Genomic DNA, 27156 nt, shown 5'->3' with positions numbered 1-27156 from the left:
CTGTACAAGTGCATTAAAAAGAAATGAATGTAAAATTTTAGAACGTATATACATGTATTTAATTTATGAAATCTATACGTACTTGTGACTCTCTCTGCTGATCTAGCTCGTCGCGATAAAACTCAATGTCAGTCGCCCTGACATTTCCACGAAATCGCAATCCCATGTTCCACCTGCAGAAGTGATTAATAGTATATTAAATTATTTTATAATATATCAATACAATATCAATATTTATTATTTTATTATATTATATTTTAAATAAATAGCATACCTACAACCCAATGGACAATTATGGAGATCCGGTGGAGCTCCAACTCGATCGGGACGTCCAATATGTATATGGTCCCATGCCCATATCTAAGAACAAAAAAAGTTAACTATAAAATTTGTAAAAGAAACTAAGTTATAAGTTATAAGTTATTAGTAAAAAGAACTAAGTTATAGTGATTTTACCTGTAGAAGTGTACCAAAGCCACAACACTCGGCCTTTCCCTTCATAGAGGCATTCCCTAATGCCCGATAGAGATGGGCCAAGGTAGCTGCACCCCAAGCTAGGCCTCCGCAGAAGTCAAAATCCTCAAGTAGCGGTAGCCACTTGAGGTGAACGCGATATCTAGTGGGGTTAGGAAACAAACTGCATTCAATTTGAAATAAAATGTATGCTCGTGCAGATGCTGCAACCATGGCCGCTGGAGCATCCAAAGGAATATGCCGGAAATGCTGAAACAACCACTCCAAGCGGATCTGGCCGGCGACGACATCGTCTGGTTGTATCCCAAGAAGAAGCTCACATGTATGCAACAAATCAAATGAAACACGTCCTGTAACAGGCTCCCTGAAGACTCGTAGTCCAGCTATAATGGCCACGTCACGTAGCGTAACTATCATCTCTCCGTGACGTAGGTGGAATGTCTGCGTCTCGCGCCTTCATTTGTTCTATCTTGATTATTTGGACATGTAGTCCTATAATGTCCCTATTGTTTACAAATAGTGCACATAGTTCTTCGCACTCCTTCTTTCTCGTCCATGGCATTTCGAATACAAGTTGATCTCGGACGGCCTTTCTTTCTCCTTATAGGTGGTGGTGCCAGCTGTGGTCCTTGAGGGCGTGGCCAGCTTCTTTTGTCTGGGACAGGGTGAAATTGCAGGAAGTAAGCACGACGGTAATTCTCACATGTATACCATTCAGAACACAGACTATGGTAGTTAATGTTCATTTGACCATTACTGCATACAGCTAGAAGATGTGAGCATGGCAACCTAGTGAACTCAAACTCATGGCATGAACAAGTCGAGCTTCTCCCGTCAAGAACCACCTCAAATTGTCCATTTTGGGGAGTAATTTGAAACTCGTTTACTCCGAAACAATCCACACGGTGTCCTCTTGCGATTATCATACAACTCTTAATTAACGCCTCCTTTTTTGGTGCCAATACTGTAGAGTATGTCTCACCTTTATCACGACGCTTAACAAAATAATGGTTCACCTTATAAAATGTAGCGGCCACAAATGCTGTGATAGGTAAACCACGTACACCTTTAAGCACTCTATTTAAACTCTCCAACCGATTTGTCGTCATTGTCCCAAAACGCCGTCCTCTATCAAATGCTCTCGCCCAATATTCCCTTTCCCCTTGGAGCTCATGTACCCAAAGCCATGCCGTCGGATCCATATCTTTCAACTGATCCTTATGTTCATAATATTTCTTTGCAGTTGCAGCACATCCCATGCCCATATAAAATTTATTGACCACATTTTTATTTTTGAAACCGACTTTTTTCATGTTAGCCTTCATATGGCGGAGGCACCAACGGTGAGCATGTCCCTTGCTTCTCGGAAACTCCTCCGCAACAATCTCATTTAACCCAGAAAAGCGGTTTGAAATTAAACAAATAGATCGATCACGTGTCACTAAGACCTTTAAATGTCGTAAAAACCAATGCCAACTAGCCGTATTTTCTCCCTCACAAATAGCAAACGCCAATGGGTATAACCCTTTATTGGCATCTACACCCGTCGCAATCAACGCATGCCCTTGATACTTTCCATACATATGAGTTCCATCAATACTCAATAATGGTCGACAATAAGAAAACCCATTAATTGACGGCCCGAATGCCCAAAATACTCGTCCAAACTGCCTAACGCCATTTGGTAGGATTTTAAGATCAAGACACCATTGAGTCCCGGGATTCACGTGCTGTAGTATAGATAGGAAGCGACCAAGATCGGTGTATGACTCCTTCTGTAATATACCGAGAATTCGGAGAATAAATATCGAACTTTAGTCAAATTGACCAAAGTGTGAGGATGGTACACTTCGGAAAGTCCGAAGGTGTTAAAGTAATCAAAAGTGCGTTATGGGAGGTTTTCGAGAGCTAGAGAATCAAAAATCTGCAAACTGCAGTTTTTGAGCTCTCGGGGACCGGTCCCTGATGGGAGAGACCGGCCCCCGAACGCGTGAGAAATGAGAAAGGCCGAAAAGCGGCTAAGTCCCAGAAAACCAGCTCTCGGGAACCGGTCCCAGTGGGGAGAGACCGGTCCCCGAGAGACCGGTCCCCCATTGAGAGACCGATTGCGTCGCGTGTGCGCCCTACTGCCCGCGTGGAGAGCTCTCGGGAACCGGTCCCTAGTCGGGGAGACCGGTCCCTCGCTGCGAAATCTGCCCAGTTCGGGTAGTGTAATAAAGTGAAAGTTAAGGGGTTTAACAGCAATTTAGCAACCCATAGAGTATAGTAAGGGAAAAAATGAGATATTTCTCTCATTTCACTGAGATATTTCTCTCATTTCACTCCCTCTCACACTCTCATCTCTCCTTCTCTCTCTAGAAGCCTAAGAAGAGAAGAAAGGAAAGGAAGGAAAGAGAAGAAGAGGAAGAAGAAAGAGAGGAAAAAGGTGTAAAAGAAGGCAAGGAGGTGAAGAAGACCCCTCCTCTCCTTCTCTAGCTTGGAAAATGAGCAAGCTTAGAGGTAAGCTTTGCCCCTTCTCATGATAAATCCCAAACTAGGGTTTGGATTAAGCTTAGAATGGTTTTAACGAAACCTTTTGAGTCTTTGAAGCTTTTCTTTTGCTTCATTTGGGATCAAGACCATGGCACGAGTGCAAGAGGTGGAGCTTGAAGGTGAGCTTCAACCCCTCTCATGGTAGAATCCAAAATAGGATTTTGATTTGTCTAAGGATGGTTTTAATGGACTTCCTAGAGTAGAATGAAGCTTCTTTTGCTTCTCAATGAGATCAAACCCTAGGTTTGATATATGCTATGGAGCTAGGGTACCCAAATTGGGGCTTTTGCTTGCGAGGGTTCCAAAGTGAAATTGACCCTCTAGAAACCTAATTGGGGGACGCGTTGGTGCACTCGGAATAACGTTACAAAAAGTCTATAAAAAGTTATGGGCAAAATGGCTTAAGTTGGCTTCGTTTTGCCGCAGGCGAAAAACGAGGAGTCTAAAAATCCCAAGAAAATCGTCGGAGCACCTTTGAGAACCTACGAGGTGGGTGGTGCTATCCAAACTCGTTGAACTTCCTTCTATGCTTAATGTGTCATTCGATTGAGCATATGTTATATACATTATTGCATGCATTGTAGGGTAAATGTGATGAGAGTAATGTGATGTTGCATATTGTGAGTACAATGTGCTTAATGAGATGCTTGAGAACTCCTATAAATGTTTGACCCTATGTATGCATGAGATAAAATGTGAACACCAAAGTGAGGCAAAAGAATAGAGTGACACAATGAGACCTAGATCGAGTGGCATTCGATAATGTAAAGTAAAGTGACACTGGAGTTAGTGTGAGGCAAAGAATCAATGTGATGTACAAAGTAATGACAATGACTAAAGTAAATGTAATGTGGGGCATAAAGAATACGCAAAGAGTAAAGAACCTAATTGTTAGAGATAGCCAAAGGTAAAGAAATGTAAAGAACCATGATTGCTAGAGTAGCAACATAAAGTGATGCAAAGAACACTAGAGTTAGTGTAATGACATGATTGAACTTATAATCCTTAGAGTTAAGGATTCGATCATACTTGCTATGAGTTCCGTGCTCGAGGGAGGTCGCTCCCCCTCTGGCGATGCGCTCCGGAGTTTTTACATCACGGGTTGGAGTAAACCCGAGGATGGTCTTAGCCGGAGGAAGTTGAGGGCCCGTGATGATGGACTTAATGTGAAGCAAGTTAATGTGGCGAAACCCTCGGGTTAGCCGTGAGATTAAAGAACTAAGAACAAAGAACAAAGTTAAAGAACAAAGAGTAAAGAATAAAGAACCTGCATAATCTGCATGAGTTTTATGTTGAGCATACTTCTTTCTTTATTGTTCAGGCATATTAGCATCATGATATAGATTGGTTACTATATTCAGCTTATCCTTTCTATTATGCCTGAGTTAGTCCTAGTGGGAAAGTCGGTGATGTTGGGGCTGAACCTACTGGGAACTTTGTTGTAGTTCTCACCCCACTATTCCACAGAGCCGGGACCGAGCGAGCCGACGAGCGACCGTGGTAAAGAAATCGCACCTTAGTCAGAGGCCACCAGAGTTGGGTTTACATTTTATAGTAACGTTTCCTTACTTTATCTTTTGTACTTGAAGATGTTTAAAGTAGAGAAAAAGAATGTAAAGTTTATCTTGAGCATATGTGATGTAAAAAGAGGTGATGCAAGCGATGTAATGAAAGGTAAGGAATCATGAATGTACAAGTTGGATATAATGTATATGATCTAAATCGAATCATAGTACAAATTGAATGTTAGTTTCTTTTCTTTCACTCATGGCTATTGCTTACCCTCGTGTAAGCCGTTTGTGTATGTTTCCGCTAGTGCACTTCTTGTTTGAAAATGTACAGGTGATGAGCCTTGGGCGGATAGGGGAAACCCTGTCCGTTCGGCGTCTGTTTGACGTTCTCGGGCCTGCCCAAATTGGTATCGGTCCCAGGGCGTGACACCTTCCAACCACCATAAATGATCTGTAGTGCTTTACTTCTAGCCTGCCACGTTTTCGAATAAGGTATGTCTACATGCAATTCATTACGCACCTTTTCTTTAATTTCCGCCGGTGTCAAAGTAAGATTTACCCTCAATGATTGGGAGAATATGTCGACATATAAGAGATGAAGTACAGTTTCGATGTGCAGTGTTAAGCACCGGCACTAAACATGTATGTTGCCTGGTGTATGTTTTAACTCTAAAATAACTCACATCCTTTGGTACCGATGCATGTAATCTCCAAGGACATGAATCTACCATGCATTTAACCGTATACGCCTTTGTCGTCGACTTTATTACTTTCATTTGCACGTTGTGAGCAATATGCCATTCCCCAACAGTGTGCAATAAACTTGCTTTATCACGAAATACCCGACCAACCCATAAGTCATCAATGGTAGGAGGGGGCTGTTCAATCTGCGGACCGCTAACATTCACCATTATCGACACCATACTTAGTCCCAATCCAATCGTCATCTTCCACAAAGGTGCTCGGATGTATCGATGAATCTCTGCACCTTCATTCTGGATCATCAACATATTTCATTATTGACAATTGATCAATCCCACCCTTCAGTATATAGATACTGCCGAGACCCCCAGTCCTCCATGCATGATCTCCATTATGACGTGATGACCTTCGCCACAAATATTCTCCATTTACGGCCAAATTTGGGAAGGTTCATGTTCACACCCTCAGATAAGTACCGTAACCGTCTTCAGGTACGGTTCGTTGCAGCCTTTCCGCCCATCTTTCCTATACCGATCATTTTTGTTCCCAGTGATACGATTCCAAATTCATCAGACTGTAGACACATATGGCCCACTAGCAACAAATAACTCGTGGGCCCCAGCCAACAGCCCAAAATGCTTAAGCTCCAGTTATCATTCAGTGTTCAATTCCTTATAAACCCCAATGACAACCCTATTCCCCATCCGATGTGTGGGCCTTTGGGGTGCACAGACTACCCCCTAAGGCCCTGACGTCTCCGTCAGTCAATCACCACACACAGCCCAAGATTCACCAGGCGACTGTGAGACCGTCTCGCTAGCCGTCATCAAAAAACAGACCCTGCTCAGCCGAACTCACCCCCACATGTCCATGCTGGTGAACCGGCTCTGATTACCAAAAATGTAACTGACCCAGCCCATAGCAATAATAACTCTTGGGCCCAACCACAGCCCAAAATGCTTAAATCCCAGTTATTATTACTAATGTATCTTTAATTCTCTTATAAACCCCAATGACAACCCTATTCCCATCCCGATTTTGTTTGGGGACATTGGGGTGTCCACAGGACATCATGAGAGTATAAAATCTGCAATTATTTCGTAAGTTAATCACTTTCTAACTAAATAAAAAGTAAATGATTATATTAATTCTAGCGTATCTAAACCCTTCTTCACATGAGACGCCTTGCTCTCATACACCAGTGGGGGCATGAGAAACTAAAAGCCGTGGCATGTAATAGTTACTGGGGAGGTGGGAGGAGGATCACCAACAACTATATTTGAAATTCGTACTCCCTACATAGTGAAGTGGAAGAAGGTAATATAAATATTTTTATATTAAATTATATTATCACAAAATTCATTATTGCAATAACTAACCTAGGTGCCATTGCTCCTCCTCCATATCAGCACGAAAAGCTTCTCTCTCGGGCAGGGACTAATATATCCACATTAATTCAACAAATTTAACATTCCTAGAATAATACTCTGAGATAAAAATTCATCTGCTTTTCAACGAAAATTAACAACACACGAAGGGTTCCCGACCAATGCCATCGCAACCACCACAGCGAGTCTCGCGTAACTCAACCACATCGAATTGATTCATTCCGGTCGAAATATCGGTCTTGGATAATACCGTACTCATTTCTCCGAGTATCGGTTAATCTATACATTTTTCTGCTCGAATTCATGTAAATTGTAATATCACTGGAATACCACTTAATTTCTTTTGACCGCCAACTGACTTTGATTGTTTTATCGGCGCCAATATTTCTCCCATTCCAATAACAACACAATCAGCCAATATTATACTATGCGCCATCTTGAAACTTAAAAAAAATAATAAAATTTGTAAACAAAACATAATCAATACCAATATTTGAGAAAAGTGCAAATTTACTAATTCTACTACACCTCGGATGAGATGGACCCAAAATTTTATATAGAAGTTGGTATACAAGTAGCGTTTCCTCTTTCCTTTTTTCTAAGGGTTTAGGTTTAGGGATTTTATCAGTATATTTTTAAAAACAATTAAGATTTATCTAATTTATTAAAATATTATCAAATTTAAATAAGTTTAATTATTTTTAAATAAACACAACTTAAGTTAATTAAATAGTTAATAACAAACAAATTAAGTGTTTCTAAATCTGATAAAATTTAAACATTAAAAACTAACCTAATGAAGCATGTAGAACTAACCTAATGGAACAATGTCAAAAAACTACAACTTTTCAATGTCAAAGTTAGGAATCAATGTCAAATTGAGAAAAGTTGAGGAATCAACTCCTACTTAGGAGAAACAATGTAGACTAACCTAGATGGAACAATGTCAAAGTAACTAACCTAATGGAAACAATGTCAAGAACCTAGACCTAATGGAACATGTAGAAGGAATTGCTTAAGAGAGAGGCACGGCAGTAGCAAGGTGGGGCCGCGGCGGCGGCGGCGCGGCGGCAGCGGCCAGCGACGTGCGCGACGGCGCGTCGGTGTCGGCGTCGGCGTCGGAGTCAGTGGTCGGAGTGAGGGGGCAAAGAGGAGTTGAGTGAGAGTGAAGGAGACAGTTGGGAGACAGAGAGAGCTCGGCTGGGGCCAGTCAGGGAAGAAGAAAAGGGTTCGGACGGAGTTAGGGATTATGGACCAAATGTCGTGGAATGGTTCACCGCATATATAAGCGGTAATCCATTTACCGCATTTAAAAGCAGTGAACCATTCCTCCGTTTTAAATGCGTAATAAAAAAAAATTAAAGCCCCTCCCCGCATTATGAATGCGGTAAACTATTACCGCATCTTTGATTTACTACGGGGCGTCCTGAAACCCCACAAATCGGTGAATGATTTTTTTTTTTTTTTTTTTTTTTTTTTTTTTTTTTTTTTTTTTTCCCGCTATCAGTAATGCGTGAATGGCACCGCTATATGAAGGCGGTGAACATGTCTTACCGCCATATATGCATTAATCCAAACCCCCGCCTGACCTGGCCTATTTGAAGCTATTTTACAAGAAATTCTTTAAGGAGGCCTAATTTTTGTAATGAAAATTCGGAAGCCTATTTATAAAAAAAATTCTTCCATGTCGCTATCCAAAGTAATACACAACCAGTAAGGAGAAGCAATAACGAGGCCCTAATTAGCGTTACATTATAAAATATAAATAGCTGAGAATTAGCTACCATTGCTCTTTATCAGCTTAATTATTCACCACAGCAGCTACATAAATTTTAATGCTATATTCTTTTATTAATATTTAATTATTATTAATATATAATGACTAATATTATATATTATTCTATACTCTATATCTATATCTATACTATATATAAAGCGTATAGGAATTCTGAAATGACCAGACGGATCGAAAAAAGTTAAAAGAAATATTTTCTATATTTCTACGAAGTGTATGATCACTTAATTAAAAAAAATTTCAAATAAAACGAATTGTTTATGATTAATTTTTAAAAAAAATAGTATTCTTATCTATCTACTAAAGAAATCCAAAAAGGAAACGATAAGAACGGATGATTACATACAAAAATATTCAAATAAAAACAAACAGTTATGATTAAATCTAGTAAAAATACAGTCTTATCTATCTATTAAAGAAATCTAAAAAAAAAATAAAAGATATTCCTATATTTTTTTAGAACAGGGTTGATCACGATTAATTCAAAAAATCATTAAATAAAAAACGAGGTATAGAAAAAAAAAAATATAAAATTTAAATATTTTCTATATAAAATAAACATATGAATTAAATTATAAATTTTTAAATAAATATATAATAATTAATTACGTGTATTTGCAACGTACTACTCAATAGTATATATAAAAGCGTATAAGAATTCCGATAATGACAGAGGAATCCAAACAAGTGAATTAAAATAATATTCCTTACAAATGGCTATTAATTAATTATGTTTAAATGTATCTCAAATAAAACGAATGGTCATGATCAATCTATTAATCTCTATCTATATCCAAAAGAAATAAAAATAATATTCTATGACTAAATTAGTGATTAATTTGTTAAAATATTTTAAATAAAAAAAACGTTTATGATCAATCTAATTCAAGGGCGTGTTGGTTCGCCTCTTTTTCACCATGGAATCGGATCGGAATGTGAATCCGTTTGTGGGTGTTGGACGCGGACGTCCATTCCGATTCCCCGATTCCTCGATTCCGATTCCCGAGTGGAATGGGAATTGCCTCAATCACCCCTTTTTTCAATCCGGCCTAGGAGGCCGGATTGAAAGTTGAATCCGGACGGAATGGATATTTATTCGGATTAAATTTATTTTTTCAACTTTTTAAATTAAAATATAAGTTAAATTTTAAAAATTAAATATATAATTTTAAATTTTAATTTGAACTTAAATTAAAAATTAAAATTTAATCAAGTATTTTGAATCTAACTTATGAATTTGAATTTAAATTAAATTTTAATTTATATGAAGTTTATTCAAATTTTATTTCAAACTTAAATTAAATTTATGGATTCAAATTAAAATTTAAATTGTAATTTTAAATTTGAATTTGAATAAATAAAATTTTAGTTTCATATTTTGAATTATCCACTCAACTTCAAAGATTAATTTATTTTAAAAAAATAGATTTAAAAATTTGATATTATTTAAAAATTTTGATGTAAATTTTTAATATTTAATATTTAATTTGAATTTAAATTAATATATTATAAAGATAATGTTCGTATATTAATTTGATTACGTTTTTTATTTATATCCACCTGAACCAAACACTAATAATAGGAATGATTTATTCCGATTCCGATTCGGATGATGAACCAAATGGAATTAGGTAATGAGCCATTCCGATTCCGATTCCAGCTTATTTTGATTCCGATTGCGATTCCAACTCCGACTTCGAACCAAACACGCCCTAAATCTCTACTATATATAAAAATCTATTCCCTACAAATTGTTATGAAGCGTATAGGAATTCTGACCATGACAGACGGAATCTAAAAAGGAATAAAATAATATTCCCTATGTTACCTACAAACGAGTATTATTAATTTATTAAAAAAATCTCAAATAAGAATAAACAGTTATGATCAATTTATTAAAAATATAGAAATGACAGACTAAAAAAAATAAAAAATANTTTAATTACTTAATTATAGTAGGAAATATAGGAAATATTTTTTTATTCTTTTTTAAATTCCGTTTGTCAAAATTTCGGTACGCTTTTATATATACTAGTTGAGTGTACATGCAAATGCACGTAACAATTATTTTAATTTAGAGTTTGCAATAAAAATTATAATTTATAAATTTATATATTATATTTTATTAGAAAATATATGTAATATTTTAAAAAATATTTTAAATAAAAAAGAATGATTATGATCAATTTGTTAAAAAATAACATTCTTTACATTTATTTTACATATTTTATAAAATATTACATATATTTTCTAATAAAATATAATATATAAATTTATAAATTATAATTTTTATTGCAAACTCTAAATTAAAATAATTGTTACGTGCATTTGCATGTACACTCAACTAGTATATATAAAAGCGTACCGAAATTTTGACAAACGGAATTTAAAAAAGAATAAAAAAATATTTCCTATATTTCCTACTATAATTAAGTAATTAAAAAATTTTCAAATAAGAACGAACAATTATGATTAATCTGTTAAAAAAGCATATAGAGATATATTTCTGCGTTCTCCGGTGGGACCGCAGAAAATATATCATAACCGACTCATTACAATATGCGGAACTCAATATTACGTACGGAAGCAGAAAATATATCGTAACAGACTCATTTCAATATGCGGAATGCAATATGACGTACGGAAACAAACAGGATATTTTTCTAACGTACTTTCTCACACACGTAACGTAATTTTTCCGTAATCTCAAACGAAGCCATAGTATTGTACAGCTTTCGAACATTCCTTCAGTAAAGGATTTTTCTTTTTTTTTTTTAAATGTTCTCCGTAAAGGATTAGCCAGCCCCGAAAGGTCCGTACATGAGGAATGGGCCGGCTCGTGGCCTGCCATGGCCTGGTAACATTTTTAAAAATAATTAAACAGATATTTTTATAATATTAATAATCTAATATTGAAAAACTTAAAAATTTAAAAGTTAAAAAAAAAAAAGAAAATATTAAGAGGGTAGTGGGCCTTCGGCACCACGCTTCTCGGGAACTGGGGTACCGGCTCCCAAAAAAGGGCAAGGGAGCCTAGGTCTCAAAAAAAAATGTTCCCTCGTGAAAAAAATGAAAAAATATTTTGAATTTCAATCTTTTGACTAAAATATCCTTCTAATATTGAGGAAAAATCTTACTGTTGGAGGGTACTTTAGTTTTTTAATTTTATAAAATATTGAAACATAAAAAATAAAAAAGGGCTTTTTTTGCAAATAGCCTCCTGACAAAATTTTATTTTAAAATTAGCCCTATCAAAAATTTATTTACAAAAATGGTCCTGCCCCTGCCACGCAAGCGCCACGTCAGCGCCACGCGGGCGAGGTTGGGGCCAGATGTTTAAGTTGAACACGATGAACCATTCACCGTGTTCAAACACGGTGAATGGTTCACCGTGTCCAATACAAATATCCCCACTTAGTCAAAAACTGGCCAAGTCGAGATAGTTGTATTGGACACGGTAAATCATTCACCGTGTCCAATACAACTACCTAGGACTTAGCCATTTTTTGGCTAAAGCTGTATTAGTATTGGACACGGTGAATGGTTCACCGTGTCCAATACAACTAACTCGACTTAGCCATTTTTGGTAAGTGGGGAAATTTGTATTGGACACGGTGAACCATTCACCGTGTTTGAACACAGTGAATGGTTCAACGTGTTCAACTTAAACTCTTGCTCCTTCTAATATTGAGGGAAAATCTGACTGTTGGAGGGTACTTTAGTGTTTTAATTTTATAAAATATTGAAACATAAAAAATAAAAAAGGGCTTTTTTTGCAAATAGCCTCCTGACAAAATTTTATTTTAAAATTGGCCCTGTCAAAAATTTATTTGCAAAAATGGCCCTGCCCCTGTCATGCAAGCGCCACGTCAGCGCCACGCGGACGAGGTTGGGGCCAGGTGTTTAAGTTGAACACGGTGAACCATTCACCGTGTTTAAACACGGTGAATGATTCACCGTGTCCAATACAAATATCCCCACTTAGTCAAAAAATGGCTAAGTCGAGATAGTTGTATTGGACACGGTAAATCATTCACCGTGTCCAATACAACTATCTAGGACTTAGCCATTTTCTGGCTAAGGCTGTATTAGTATTGGACACGGTGAATAGTTCACCGTATCCAATACAACTAACTCGACTTAGCCATTTTTTGGTTAAGTGGGGATATTTGTATTGGACACGGTGAACCATTCACCGTGTTTGAACACAGTGAATGGTTCACCGTGTTCAACTTAAACTCTTGCCCCGCCCGCGTGGCGCTGACGTGGCGCTTGCGTGGCAAGGGTAGGGCCACTTTAGCAAATAAATTTTTGACAGGGCTAATTTTAAAAAAAAAATTTATCAGGGGGCTATTTGCAAAAAAAGCCCAATAAAAAATAGTAAACAAATAGAGGGCTAGCATGGGTTCGGCTCGTCAAGGCCCTGCCCGTGGTGCTCGGGATGGGGGCCGTGCTGGGTCTAGGGCCCGCAAATTCTAGGCCGACCCGGTGCGGCCGGGCCGACCTTCATCCCGATTCGGCCCGGGTTAATATGGGTAATGCCCCGAAGGCTGTTCAGTTCCAAGATGTTTTGATACAAAATTGAACTTCAACTATCTGAATCGGCTCCGATAAGTTGAATAGTTAAATCAGTTGAGTCATCTCTATGACTAGCCAGAGTTCTTCGTTAGTCATTTTATCCTGTCTTTGATCTGAAAGCGCAAGTAATAGTAAAGGAACATTTATTTTACAAATTATTTATCTAAATATTTGGAATCTTAAAGTCTTGTAATCATATTATATGGCTAAATGCTCGCGTCTTATAAATAAATACTAAAACTTTTGCTTCTGTGGGGACTTTATTCCCCAAAAGGCTCCCTTCTTATAAAACAATGTCTCTATGTTCATTTGTGAATTGTGATCTATTGGCATTCGGTTAAATCGAATCGGGTGCGCCCCATAATCGGGCTCAATCCGACAGTTATTATGTTGTCTAATTGATTAGAATTAATCTCGCTTTTAAATTGGAAAGCTAATTAGAGATAAATTCTAATCATATTAGGATAACAATTAATAACCGATTTGGCCTTATCTCTTACGCACCTATTAGGATTTTGGAATCCCTTATAAATATGCGGGCGATCTCACATAAAAATAATAAGAAAACAAAAAAGAGAAACCACTACAACAAAACTAAGTTACAGGGACACTTTCTTGGGACACTTTAGTTTAAGTGTCCCATTTATGTATAGTTTTTATTTTAAAAAACAAATGTACTAAAGCCCAAAAAATGTCACCTTGCTTGGCCCATCCCACCCAACCCCACTCAGCCCAATTACCCAAAACAAAGTTGAAAAACTTCTAAATTATTAAAAAAACCTAGCAAGGCCCCTGCTCTCTTCGACTAGAAAGCCCAGCCCAAATACAAAAAAATCTGATCTCCCTGCTCCAACCCCCTCGCATCCTCTTCTCCCTTCGCTCAAACCCCCTCGCTCTCCTCCTCCTCCGCGGCGGCAACCAATGAGCTAGGGTTTCGGCGGCCGGAGTTCGGCCGCGAGGATCTCGCGAGGACCGTCGCCAGAGGAGTAAGCGCCAATGTCGAGGCGCGATGGTGGTGGGGAAGCAGGAGTCCGGCGACCTGGTTGTGATCGCGGCGGTGTCGTAGGCATGGAAGGGGTAGACGGAGAAGAAGGTGATGGTATGGATTTAGGGTCGTACTTTGGATCTTTGCTGTAAAAGCCCTTGTTAATTGCGTAGAAGTACATGTTTTGCTTGTGTGGAAATTTGAAAGTACATGTTTTCTAGATTTCGTGATGCAGAAGCATGCCCCTGCTAAGTGCTAACTACAATGCAATGTTCTGTTTTTTAATCACCACCTTTTCTTTTGACATCTTATGATGTTTCCTGCATTAGATTGCATAGAAGCATGCCCTAATAACTACAATGTGGTGTTCTGTTTTACAATCACTACGTTCTGATGATCCTGTGGTATTAGTAATCCTATGTTACTGATCGGCTTGCATGCTGAATGAATGAAATGCATTAATCTGAAAAGATTACTCTAGGATGTTGTTAATCCGGGTAGGATAGTGCGAACCAAACGCCCCCCGAGTGATGCTTTCTGTGTTACAAATAGTATATGTGGTAATGGATTTTATTAGTACTTTCTAGTTCCTGGCACATTTTGAGTTATTCTCTTCTTCTCTACGTATTCTCTCTTCCTTCTTAGGTTATCCAAGGAGATAGCAAGTGGGGTCGAGAATATGATAAATATTAGTTTTCTTTTTCACTTTTGACGATAAGGACATGACAAATATTGATGCAGAGTTATTTTGTTCGTTTCTTATGAGTGATGAATAATTAATGTACCATTGGATTTGTAATGTAAAGTGGAAGATGATTAGAGTTGGCCTAGGATAAGTAATTGTATTGTAGGATGTTATCCAGCCTGGGAGTAGCTGAACCATCGAGTGTATGGTTTTGATTGTTTTTGATCGCATATAACCATTAATCGACACCACTACTAGGGCAAAGAAAGGGTAGGGAGAATGACTGAGGGAGAGACGTGTAGAGAGAGAGAACAAAAAAAAATAAGAGAGAGAAAACAAACCTAATTAATAACAAACTCAGTCATATATTAGTGAATGAAAAAGGCGACAAAACCCCATTTCTGGATGAACAAATGAGCCACAATACTTGTAAATTGTTACAGCTCTGGGCCACATTACTAGGACCGAAATTCAACCACATATGTAAACCAGATGAACTTATGATTTGATAAAATTAACCCAAATTACCTTCTCAACCAGCTAGGGGAACACGATGTCCATAGGAAAAGCAAGAAGAAGTTGACCAAGATACAATCAACGCTTAGCTACAAGAATCGAACAACGAAGAATAACTAAAATCCATCTAAACACTCAATTTCAGCTCAAGGAGCAGAACTACATCAATTTTGAGTCAATTGACCTGAAATTCGGTAGAAAGGATTAGTCCACAAGTTCATCTCCTCCACAAGAGCACCCTCATTTTTACTCCCACCCCTAAGGGAAAGAGGAAAGTTGTGATATCAACAAATATTGCTGAGACATCATTGACTTTGGAGGTAATTTTTATGCATTTATGATCGGATGCTCATGTCTACAATGGTAGCTTTTACCTTAAGCTTTCAAACTTTTGCAGGGAGTAGTGTACGTCGTTGATAGTGGGTTCTCAAAGCAGCGCTTTTATAATCTGGTACTGAAGCGTACTTTCTTATTGCTTACATGATTACTTATTGCATTTATAGGAGTATTAGTAAATGTCCCATTTTGGCATTGTTGCATATGGTACTTCAGTTGTAAAGTTGATACTGGTCCGCATCTATGTTGTATTAATGCCTAGATTCTAAGGCTCTTGGCAGTTTTATTAGCTACTCTTTTGCTAGATGCTTAATTCTAATCTTTTATTCCTTATATACATAACTCAGTTACAATTGATTCAACAGTAAATTATTTTGTCAGATTTTGATATCGAAAATCTGGTGGTGGTACCAATATCAAAGGCTCTTGCACAGCAAAGGGCTGGGAGAGCTGGAAGAGTACAACCTGGGAAGTGTTATAGGTATACCTCTCGCATTGAAAATTTTTAGCTAGCACAGTAATTATTGAATTCAATCTAGTCTTTTTCATTTGCTACTGTAGTTTGATTTAGCTTCTAAGAACTTTGCTTTATTTATTCATATAATTTCTCTTTGTTTCCTATCAATGCATAAAGCTTGGTGAGGACTGCAAATAGCATGCTCGATATTTTCATGAAATATCAGTTGTATATTTTATGAATAATTCTTCCTCCTCCTGGAAATCAGCTTGTTTAGCTATTGGATGGATAGCCTTTATGAGCTTCCTTGGAAGTTTGGTGTTTTAACCTGTTTCGATTTCTTCCTTTAACATTCATTATCTTGTTTGTATATCCGTTAGGCTCTACACAGAAGAATATTACCTCAAGGAAATGTCTCCAGAAGGAATCCCAGAGATGCAACGATCAAACGTCGTCTCGTGCATAATACAAGTATGTCCAAATTGGTGTAGCTTGTTATATTATATTTGTTCTACTAATTTTCTGCACTTGAACAGCTGACTTGCTTCATTTGGGCTGTAGTTTTGCATATAGGAATAGTACGATAGTTTGTAATGCAGTAAATATCTTATGAATTTGATTTATTTCTTTTCAGACATGTAAAGGATCTTATTGACTCATTTCATAGCATGTCCACTTGATTGTGCATCTGTGCATCCATTGCACAATTTGTCCATTGCACGTGCAACTTGAGGAAATGTAAAAAGGCAAAGGTTCAACTTTACTGCATGACACTTTAGTTTCTAATCAATTGGGAAGTTGTTCAATATTGTTTATGTATCAAGTATTCAAGGTACTAAAAGTCCATTTAGGTATTACACTAATTAATGGATTGCAGAAGATCCTTGTTGGTTTTCTCCCTCTATATAGAAGAGCAAATTCTGCTGTGTGTACGTGGAAACAACGATGACATGTTTATTTAGATGTTATCTTGGGCAAAAGTATGGACAAAGACATCAAGTACTGGTAGTTTATTATTTCTGACAAGTTGTGTTGCATGCTATTGATGAGAAAATACAGAAATATAGAAATACATAAATTTCATTTTGCTATCACTTTTTTTGTTTGTCATTTGGCTACTCTCTCTAATACAAGGTTTTGATTCCACAGCTAAAGGCCTTAGGTATAGATAATATATTAGGTTTTGATTGGATAGCTTCTCCATCACCAGAGGCGATGGTACGAGCTCTTGAAGTTCTGTACTCTCTTGGTATTATCGATGAAGATGCAAAACTTACGTCACCCACCGGCTTTCAAGTTGCGGAGATTCCATTAGTATGTCCTCACTATATTCCTATACTTTTGTTTTTGCCTTTTATGTTGTTTAATTTGGATACACTACCTAACTGAACTCTTGAGTCAAAATCTATGTGAATTCAAATCTTTATAAAAGCCTCCTTATATATCTTCTGAAGGTGGGATATATCTTTCTCTTTATTTAACCAGTTTTGCACAGAATTGTATTTCTGTCCAGAATCTTTCTTAGATGCCTTAGTTGTTTTGTTTCAAACCATCTGTTTGTTCCTTGCAAGTTTATTCATCATCCTCTGTTTTTCTAAACTATGCTTGTTAATGTAGGTCTAATATGCATCCATGGCTCCTAATTTACTGTTTCATAGAAACCTTTCTATGAAAGATGCTTCATTTTGGGTAAGTTGCACTGTTTGTCATTGAACACTCAGCTAAGTTTAATTTAAGCAAGTTCATTTGTGAGTTACAGTTTGAAGCACTGAACTTCAGAACAGTTGGCAATGCAAATTTTGGATTCTCAATTTCTGATTTTAAGGCCTCTATCTTACGATTTTGACAGTGCGATGTATGAGATGTACTTATACACCAGGGTTAATCTCTTTTGTTCTTTTGAACTATAAAATGTAGGATATTGAAATGATTATCTAATACTAAAAAATTTATTTGTTTAGGTTTCAGACGCATCTAGCGCTCGTAATATTCATCCACAACCTCATTGCCCTTCAGGTAAAATTAAACTTATATTAATTGGTTTTCATATTAAAAGATTATTTGACTAATCTTTTATTAACTTTAGTATTGTTTAATTTGTAGGTTCAACATCTTAATTGCCGAGCTCACTACGACTGGATCTGATATGATATTATTAGCTTTTGTTTTCATTTCTCCTTCTCTTGGGTTGAAAAACTAGAAATTATTGGTATTGTGATTTAGTGACTAAATACTCGTTTAAAGATATATGGATAATACCTTGAGATATTTTGGTATTAATTAGTGTAACTATAAAACTTCTTTTATATGCTTTTTTTGTTAATGCAAATCAAGGCGAATAAAATTAAAGGTATGCTTAATGATAATCATCGTGGAGTGGTATTATATTTTAAAAAGTGTGATGCATCAAAAAAAATTTGGATATTTAAAGAAAATGGGACAGTTATAAAGTGTCGCTGAAATTAAAAAAAGTGTTGCTAGAATATTATTTTGCATCACTTTTATGTGCTGCTAAAAGCTTAAATAAGTGTCAGTATATTAGTAGCACTCTTTTTAGGTTATATCGACACTCTTAAAAAGTGTCACTATATACCTAGCGACGCCACATATAGCAACACTTTTTAAAAGTGTCGGTAATTTATCCAGCAGCACTTTTTTTGACATATACCGACATTTAAAAGTGTCGCTATATCCCGTTTTTGTTGTAGTGAACGTAGAAACCACATCCTCCATTAACCTATTATTCTAGAGGGTCTTGAACGGTGGATTGGAGATGGTGCTCTTTTGTAGTACAATCCACCGCAAGTTTGGAGCGATAGAAGATTTTCAAGGACGATCCGAGGATACGTGATCAGCCTCTATGATCCGGGCTCGTCGCGTTCTAGCGCGAATCACTTCCGCAAAAAGGTACGATTGAATACTTTCGCTGCGTTCTACGTTGGTATCAGAGCCTTATTAGGTTGATTTCGTGTCATAAATTATTTTTGCATGTCTAGATTTAAATTAATCATTGTTTAGATTTTTTCTTGCATGTTTGTGGGTGTTAATGGCAGATTTTTCAAAAGTGGATATCTTTGCTTGATTTTCTCACAACATAAAGCGCCTACGTTGTAGATTAAATCTACAAAGTTTGATTTAATTTGATTTTGTATTTTATAAGAAAAACGAAACCCTAAATCGAAACTTTGAGGGTGGCTTATTTGGTTTGTGATGCATTTCCCAATATAAAACTTGCATGATTTGGAAGAGCTCCTCACAAATTTTATATTGATATATTTCATGCAAAATTTGGAGTTCTAAATCTCGAGATATGATTTTTTAAAATTTATCTATCTATTAAAAAAAAAAAAACTGTTCCGCGCGGCCCACGTTCGCGGCGCACAGGCGCGCGGGCAGCAAGGGCGACGCGGGCGCGCGGGCCCCATGCAGGGGTCGGCCGCGAGCAACCCACGCGCAGTGCACGTGGGCCCTACGGGCCACGCGCTGGCCGTGAGCGGGCCCCGCGTACAGCGCGGGCCAGCAAGCCGTGCGCAGCCCAGCCCGTGCAGGCCGAGCCGCGAGCGGGTCCACCGCAGCCCACACGGGCCTGAAGAAATTTTTTTTTCCTTTTTCTACACCAAATTTTTTTAATAATAAAATAAATTAATTATTATGCAGATTCCTATGTTTTTTTTTGTGACATATTAGCATGCATTTAAAATATTATAATATTTTTTATGATGTATCGATAAATTCTTTTGGCATAATATAAATTTATATGCATGCCTTGTCTAGTGGGAATTTTTATTTTGGTAGAGTAAATTATATGCTTTCACTCCCAAATATTTTGTGCAATTTAATTAAATAATTTAAAAATTTTGACATATGGTATGTGATGTGATTATGAGCATAGCGAAATTTTTCTTTACGCATCTATAATCTAATTTTTAATTTATTTAATTAGAGATGCGGCAAAATTGAATACATGTATCGTGTGCTAATCTTAAAATATCTTTTTCTGTGCATTGTGTGAACAAAAAGTGAGATTAAATGGCATCCAAACAAGTTGTTGCAGATTTGATTAAAGGCGAGAAATTGGATGGTGACAATTATGATATTTGGCACCGTAAAATTCAATATGTTCTCGCTGAGCAAGAAGTTCTAGAAAACTTGAGTAATAAAATGGACCAACCCACAGACGGCACCAGTGCTCAGTCTCGCCGAGATATAGAATCCTATAATAATTGGCTTAAAAAGGATCGCATTGCTCGCATCACGTTGCTGAGCAGTATGCAGAATGATCTCTTGTGCGAGTATGAGCAGTATCTGACTGCGTATGACATGTGGGAGGCTGTCAAAGCTAAATTTGGTGCGATTTCGAACACAAGGTTGCGCAGTCTAACTATGCATTTTGACAGTTATAAGAAGCGTGCCGATCAGACTATGAAACAACACGTGAGAATAATGTCAAACATGATTCGCGAGTTAAAGTCGGTTGGCGACACCTTAACTGATGAGCAGCAAATCCAAGCTATGATTCACTTCCCAATTCGTGGGAACATACGCGAGTAAATTTGACACATAATGAGAATATCAAAATTTTTGAGGATGTTGCGTGGCATCTGGAGTTGGAGGAGAAGCGCCTTAAGGCTGTTAAAACTCTAACTGCCAATGTTGCTGAGTCAAACTTTCGCAGAACATCTGGGTTCAAGCGAAAGAGGACTACCGGACCTCAAAATCGTAGTGGATCCGCGCCTAAGAACGCGAAGAACAGTAAAAGAAAGAGAAGCAAACAAGGTGGCAAAAAAGACAAGTTAAAGATGACATGTTTCAATTGTAATCAGCTGGGACACTTCGCTCGTGATTGCACTAAGCCGAAGAAGGTACCTCTCTATCCCGATTCTCGCTCTTTTGTTTCTTCTAACACGTTTGTTGTTGAATCTCTCCCTGTGTGGATTGTAGACTCAGGAGCAACAGACCACGTAGCGAGGGATCGGATGGGATTCGTCAAGTACCGTCGTGTGCCTGCTGGGAGCAGAAGAGTATACATGGGGAATGATTCCAGTGTCGATGTATTAGGCGTTGGCACATACAAGTTGATAATGCAAGGTGGTCGAACTTTGTACTTACATGATGTACTTTATGCTCCAAAAATTTGGCGGAATTTGTTTTCTATTCTTGCTATGCTACAGTTAGGCTTTTCTTTTTTGTTTTGAGAATGATGTAGTTAAGATTCATCTTGGAACTATTTATTATGGAAGAGGTTTTATTTCAAATGGTTTTATGATTTTGGACATTTATTATAATTATAATGATAGTGGTTCATTTTTCTTGCTATCTTCTGTTGAGAATGATCACAATATTTTAATTAAATAGCATGCACGTCTTGGCCATATTGGGTAGGATAGAATAACTAGATTAGTTATAGACGGGCTATTGAGCTCGTTCACTAAAGTCGACCTGCTCACATGTGAACATTGCCTAGTGGGAAAAGCGACCCGAAAAGCATTTAATAAAGCTTCTAGGGCAGAATTTCCTTTACAATTGATCCATTCCGACATTTGTGGCCCAATGAGTGTGAGGGCAAGACATGGTGTTTTTTACTTCATCACATTTATAGATGACTATATGCGCTTCGGCTATATTTATCTGATCTCCCATAAGTCTAAAGCATTGGATTGTTTTAGACGTTATATTAATGTGATTGAGAATCAGTTAGATGTGAAAATTAAAACCTTAAGAACTGATCGAGGCCGCGAGTATCTATCTGAACAATTCAAGGAATTGTGTGATGAAAAGGGAATAATCAGACAGCTGACAATTTCTAGCACTCCGCAGCAAAATGGCGTAGCGGAGACAAGAAATCGCACCTTGCTTGACATGGTTAGGTCGATGATGGCACAAGCAAATTTGCCTATCTCCTTTTGGGGAGACGCATTGTTAACTACTGCCTACATTATTAATTGTGTACCTTCTAAGAAAGTACCTTTCACCCTTTATGAATTATGGACAGACAGGAAACGAAATTTGGAGCACCTGCGTCCTTGGGGTTCGGCAACTTATGTACACAACACTTCTCACAAGCATGGAAAGTTAGGTCCTAGAGGAAAGAACTGTATCTTTATAAGATACCTGAACACTCTAAGGGATACGTGTTCATCGAAAAGCAGCTAGATGGAAGTTTGACTGAGATTGAGTCGCGAGGTGTTGAATTCCTCGAGGAGGATTTTCCTTATAGAAGTGAGGTTCGAAATGAAATTGAGTTCCATGAGATGGATGACTCTGACATTGGCACTTATATTCGTTCAGTCGAGGCAGAGGAGGCGACTCCGATACCTCCTGGGGATAGTGGGAGCGACTTACCTTTAGATAAGGACCCTCAACTTCGTAGGAGCACACGTGTGGGCGTTCCCCGTCTTCGTTTTGAGATTGAGGGGGAAGCTTTCATGGTTGCTGCTCATGATGATAATGAGCCTAGGTCTTTTCTAGAGGCTTTCTCATCACCTACTCATGAGGAATGGTTGGATGCAATGCTGGAGGAAATAGAATCGATGAAGTCTAATAATATCTGGGACTTGGTTGACTTGCCGCTAGGGCGCAAAACAATCCGGAATAAATGGGTTCTCAAGATTAAGCGCAAGGCAGACGGTTCAATCGATAGGTATAAGGCTCGCCCGGTAGCAAAGGATTTTACCCAACGAGAAGGCATTGATTACGAGAAAACTTTTTCTCCTGTCGTAAGGTTTGCTTCGATCTGCCTAATTTTGGCCATTGTTGCGTATTTGGATTTAGATTTTACCAAATGGACGTTAAAACTGCATTTCTCAATGGAGAACTAGATGAGGAGATCTATATGGATCAGCCTGCTGGCTTCTCTATAAAGGGTGAGGAGCATAAAGTTTGTAAGCTCCGACGATCCATTTCTGGATTAAAGTAGTCCTCCAGATAGTGGTATATTCGATTTCATCGAGCCATCACTAAAGATGGGTTTACGATGATTGAAAAAGATCACTGTGTGTATGTTAAACGGTTCAAAGGATTTTTTCTAATCCTTTCCTTATATGTTGTTGATATCCTATTGGCCGGGAATAATAAGAAGATGATTGTCGCCACTTAGATGTGACTGTCCTCTAATTTTGAGATAGAGGATATGGGTGAAGCGAATTATATGCTCGGAGTCAAGATTCTACGAGATCGTTCAAAGAAACTTTTAGGTCTGTCTCAAGAGACTTACTTAAGAAAAGTTTTAGAACGATTTCAGATGCACAATTGCAAACCCATTGACACTCCTATTGCTAAAGGTAAGAGTCTGAACCTTAAATAGTGCCCTGAAACTTCTGAAGAGAATGATAAGATGAATCGGATTCCATATGTTAATGCGGTTGGGAGCCTGATGTATGCTATGATGTGTACTGGTGTCACGCCCCGGGGTCCCTTTTAGTTTAAAAGGTAGCGGAAAAGCGTCTGAAATTTTTTTTTTTTTTGAAAATCTAACCCCAAAGTGTGCCAGATCTGCCACAAATACAGGAGTCCCACTGTTCACACGGACAGAGTCTCCCCTGTATTTGCACGGCGTCGCACAAGTACAAGAGTTCAATCATACAACAACCACAACCAGATGAATATACAAGCAACCACAGATATACATCCATACACCATTCACCACAGATTCACAAGTTTACATTCGCTATTTAAATATAGATCCACATCTATCAGTTAAAATGTTTCCAACCACAGAAACAGGTTTTGAAATACTAAGATACAAAATCCACAGAAAACCTTTTGAAAAATGTTCCCTACACAGGAGCTTTTATCTTTCCAAAACGCTACCACGAGGGCTAGAAAATCATTTCCATTTCAAGAAAGCACAAATTCCTTTATTATATTCCAAAACCAACCGAAAACTCAGATTTCCAAATAGTAAAATAAAACTGAACCATAATATGTCTAAGTTAGTTATTTATTTAATCATGAAGAGTAAGGGTAGATAAACCAAACCACGGGACGGAAAGCTCTATCATATGCTAGGCCCGTTCCTCACCAGCTGTCCCACTCGGACCTGCTACGTCACCTGTAATGGGGGGCGGGGGGTGAGAACATGTAAACACGTCTCCCCTCCCAGTGGGTACCGCAAGCCGAAGAAGGCGAGGGGTACTCACCAGTCACGGAGAACTAGATAGATATAAGAGCTGGTAAATGAAGATGCTGATAAGTAAGGAGCTGACAAGTATAGATGTAGGTGAATAAAACAGTAGCTACAATAAACAGATAAAGATGTACTGGAAATAAACACTACAGCTACTGTATGCATGCGTCAACTGACGAAAAGCTCAAAAGTACCCAATCTCGCTGCCCTATTGGTCCGAAGACCTCAGGCTCATGCCACACTGCAACCTGTACCTGACCCTCGCAATGAAGCCCCTGGGTCAGAAGCATATACCCTCGCAATGAAGCCCCTGGGCTCACGGGTTGGCAATCCAACCACTTTTCCGGAAAAGAACACCCTCTTGCGGTGGATCAGACCGCTGGTGTTCGTGAAATGCGTACCTGTAGTGGCGATCAATGTAGTATGCTCAAAGATCATCCGTCGGCAACTAGCCGACAATCCAGGCCCCTCAGGGCACACCGGCCGTATAGGCCATCAGCAACTAATCGGCTACGTAAGTCAAGATGGAACTGTAGCAACTCGACCGAACAGGTCATAGGTATCACAATAGGGGGAACCGCCCCAACCAAATCACTGATAGTGAATAGATAAATCAACTCTACTCCTAAGCATGATATCAACATGGAAATAACTGAGTAGAGGAATGTAGATATAAATGCAGATGCAAGGCTCAATATAACTATAAGATAGAGTAAACAGTAGGGGTGAAGAAACGTCACCGAGCGTGCACCACTGTACCGACTACGGGTCGAAGTACCCACCTGTACGTATCTGACGAAGGTCTCTCGACTGTGAAGACGGTGCAACCGAACCTACGAAAGGTCCAACGGGTTAAGGTCTAACCCACTGACATGAAAAGCTAACTCACGACCCCTGCTCACCAGAACCATGACCGGTTTCCCAAAACCGATTACTGAATAAACCGGAAGTCCCGAAAATCGCACCAGAACTTCACCGTCGCTCACCCGTCATTTCCAAACCCTCAAAACGACGCGGGTGATCAGCCAACCAGGCTTAGCGACGCTACAATCAGCCACGAGGCACCGTCGGATGAAATCCGAACCGGAACCGCGTTCTATCGGCGGATTTCGCCGAAAACGCTCCGGAAATCACTTTTGATTTCCGCAAGGGCTTGGGGGCCTTGGACGATCAGTCCAGAGGTTATCCTCAGCCCAAACAAGCTGCCTACAGCATCTACAACGAAGCGGAAAACCTAAAAGCCCATACCGATACATGAAATCGCATCATTTCATGTGATTTCTAGGCTTTTCTGGACCGTGCACGCAAACCGGAGGTCGATTAATCCGACCGTCGTACTCGCTGACAGGTTTCAGCATGTCGGAGGCCGTGCTCACCTTTCGGAGCACTGCCGGCCACTGCGGTGCGCGCACGAGCGACGCGAAGTACTGATAAACTGCGCGCACAGCGCGAAGATCGCGACTAACTCGCAAACCAGGGCATCTTTGCCGCTGTTGGAGGTGAGCACGATGTTCAGCACGAGTTGTAGATCATCGTGCTCACTTCCCGAGACTTAGAAGGCTTCTCGGATCACCGGAAAAGAGACCGGAACCTCGGAAAACAGTGCTGGAACATAAAATGTCCTTACCAGACCCGAGGAGAGCTAGGGTTGGTCGCCGGCGGCCGGGAGGCGGGCGGTCCGGCCGGAGGTGGGAGCACTCGGTCCAGGAGGTCCGGGGAGGGCGCTGGCCGGCGGCGGGCGGCAACCGGTGGTGCGGCGGCCGAGATCAACCCTTCACACTTCCTCTCGGGTTCGGGCTTCCCGGCGGCGTGGCGGCGGCCGGAGGAGGTCGGGGCGACTCTGGTGCGGCGCCGGAGGCCGAGGGGAAGACGGTGCACCCCTTGGTGGGCTGCGGCAGCGCCTGGAAGCCAAGCGGGCCCGACCTCGGCCCGCACGTGACTGGGCGGCCACAGGAAGCTCCAGCGGCGGCCGGCGGCGCGCGGGGACGGCGGGGGACGCGCGCGCCGGGTAGCCGGAGGTCGCCGGGGCCGACTGGGGGGCGGCGCGGCCGAAGCGAGGCGAGGACGCAGCACCCGAGCCGGCTCGGTCTGGGCTGACCCGAGCTGGCTGCAGGGAGCCGGGGTGGCTCCGGCGGCGTTCGAGGGTGGCCGGGGCCGGCGGGGGAGGACGCCGGAGGAGAGCCTCGGCCAGGTGAGGGGGAAGCTCGGCTTTGATGCCCTCCCGAGCACAACAATAGAAAAAGGTGGCAGGTCGGGGCTAAGGGAGAGCCGAGAGGTGGCCGGGGTGACCTTTCCGGCGGCCGGAGTTGCCCGCCGGCGGCCGGGACGTGCGCACAAGTTGGGCAGGGTGGTAGTGGGGCGGTTAGGGTTTTCTAGATAATCATGGCAGCCAAAGTAACCCTGGAAAACCCTAGATGCCCTTTTATACATGGTGCCACTTTGCGAGGAACCCCTCCAAAGTCTACTATTTACACTCCAGCCCCTGCCAACGAGTGGATTACGCATACAGGTCCCTCGACATTCAAATTCGTGCAAGATCGCGCATAAAATATTGGACGTTTCCGCGAATAATCGATCTTGCCAACTTGACCTCTCAGCGGACATTTCACGATTCCCGAAGATCCGTCCGTCGGATTTCCGAACGGATTGCGCCAGCGCGTTCAGCACGACTGGGGCATCGAATCTAGCATTTTATTTCGTCTGATTTGGTCTCCGATCAGCGACGAATCCTGCCCTCTCAATCTCCACCCATAAACCACTTATATTATTACATGTAATTTCCATTAAACCCCTTTTTCTCGACAACCGTGCATCAGAACCCAATTCCGTCAGTGCCATTGGGTCCAGAATAGTCGAGCCATTCGAAACGAGCGATTGAAGTCCTATATTCGGAGTTTGATGTGCACCCGAACCCTTCTCTATTCATTGGTTCATCCGGAAAACCGGAGTTACTATTCACTTAAGTCATCGGTTCGGGTGGCGCAACTTCTCCATTTTAGCTCATTTTCTCCTGAAATTTGACGAGTGCTTTAGTAATTATATTACACACAAAAACATCGTCAACCAAGGGTT

General features: G+C 39.8%; 1 protein-coding gene and 2 long non-coding RNA genes across 4 annotated transcripts; all 3 read left to right on the top strand.

The window, feature by feature from the left end:
• Positions 13800-15855, top strand: LOC109708155. Of its 2 annotated transcripts, none has more exons than XR_002215671.1 (3): positions 13800-14079; positions 15312-15486; positions 15564-15855. It is a non-coding gene; the product is annotated as an uncharacterized LOC109708155 (long non-coding RNA). The 2 variants fall into 2 exon arrangements; XR_002215670.1 differs by having other exon boundaries at positions 15191-15486.
• Positions 15898-18325, top strand: LOC109708145 (probable pre-mRNA-splicing factor ATP-dependent RNA helicase DEAH9). Its single transcript, XM_020229769.1, has 5 exons — positions 15898-15983; positions 16340-16430; positions 17109-17273; positions 17921-17975; positions 18063-18325. Exons 2-5 carry the CDS (start codon positions 16371-16373, stop codon positions 18074-18076), a joined length of 294 nt encoding a protein of 97 aa, XP_020085358.1. The 5' UTR covers positions 15898-15983; positions 16340-16370; the 3' UTR covers positions 18077-18325.
• LOC109721713 lies at positions 18677-21132 on the top strand. Its single transcript, XR_002219272.1, has 3 exons — positions 18677-18866; positions 20357-20821; positions 20901-21132. It is a non-coding gene; the product is annotated as an uncharacterized LOC109721713 (long non-coding RNA).

Source organism: Ananas comosus, linkage group 1 (genome assembly GCF_001540865.1).
Source record: "Ananas comosus cultivar F153 linkage group 1, ASM154086v1, whole genome shotgun sequence".
Lineage (NCBI taxonomy): Eukaryota > Viridiplantae > Streptophyta > Magnoliopsida > Poales > Bromeliaceae > Ananas > Ananas comosus.
The sequence above is the reverse complement of the archived record's forward strand: the minus strand, read 5'-3'. Positions and strand labels throughout refer to the sequence as shown.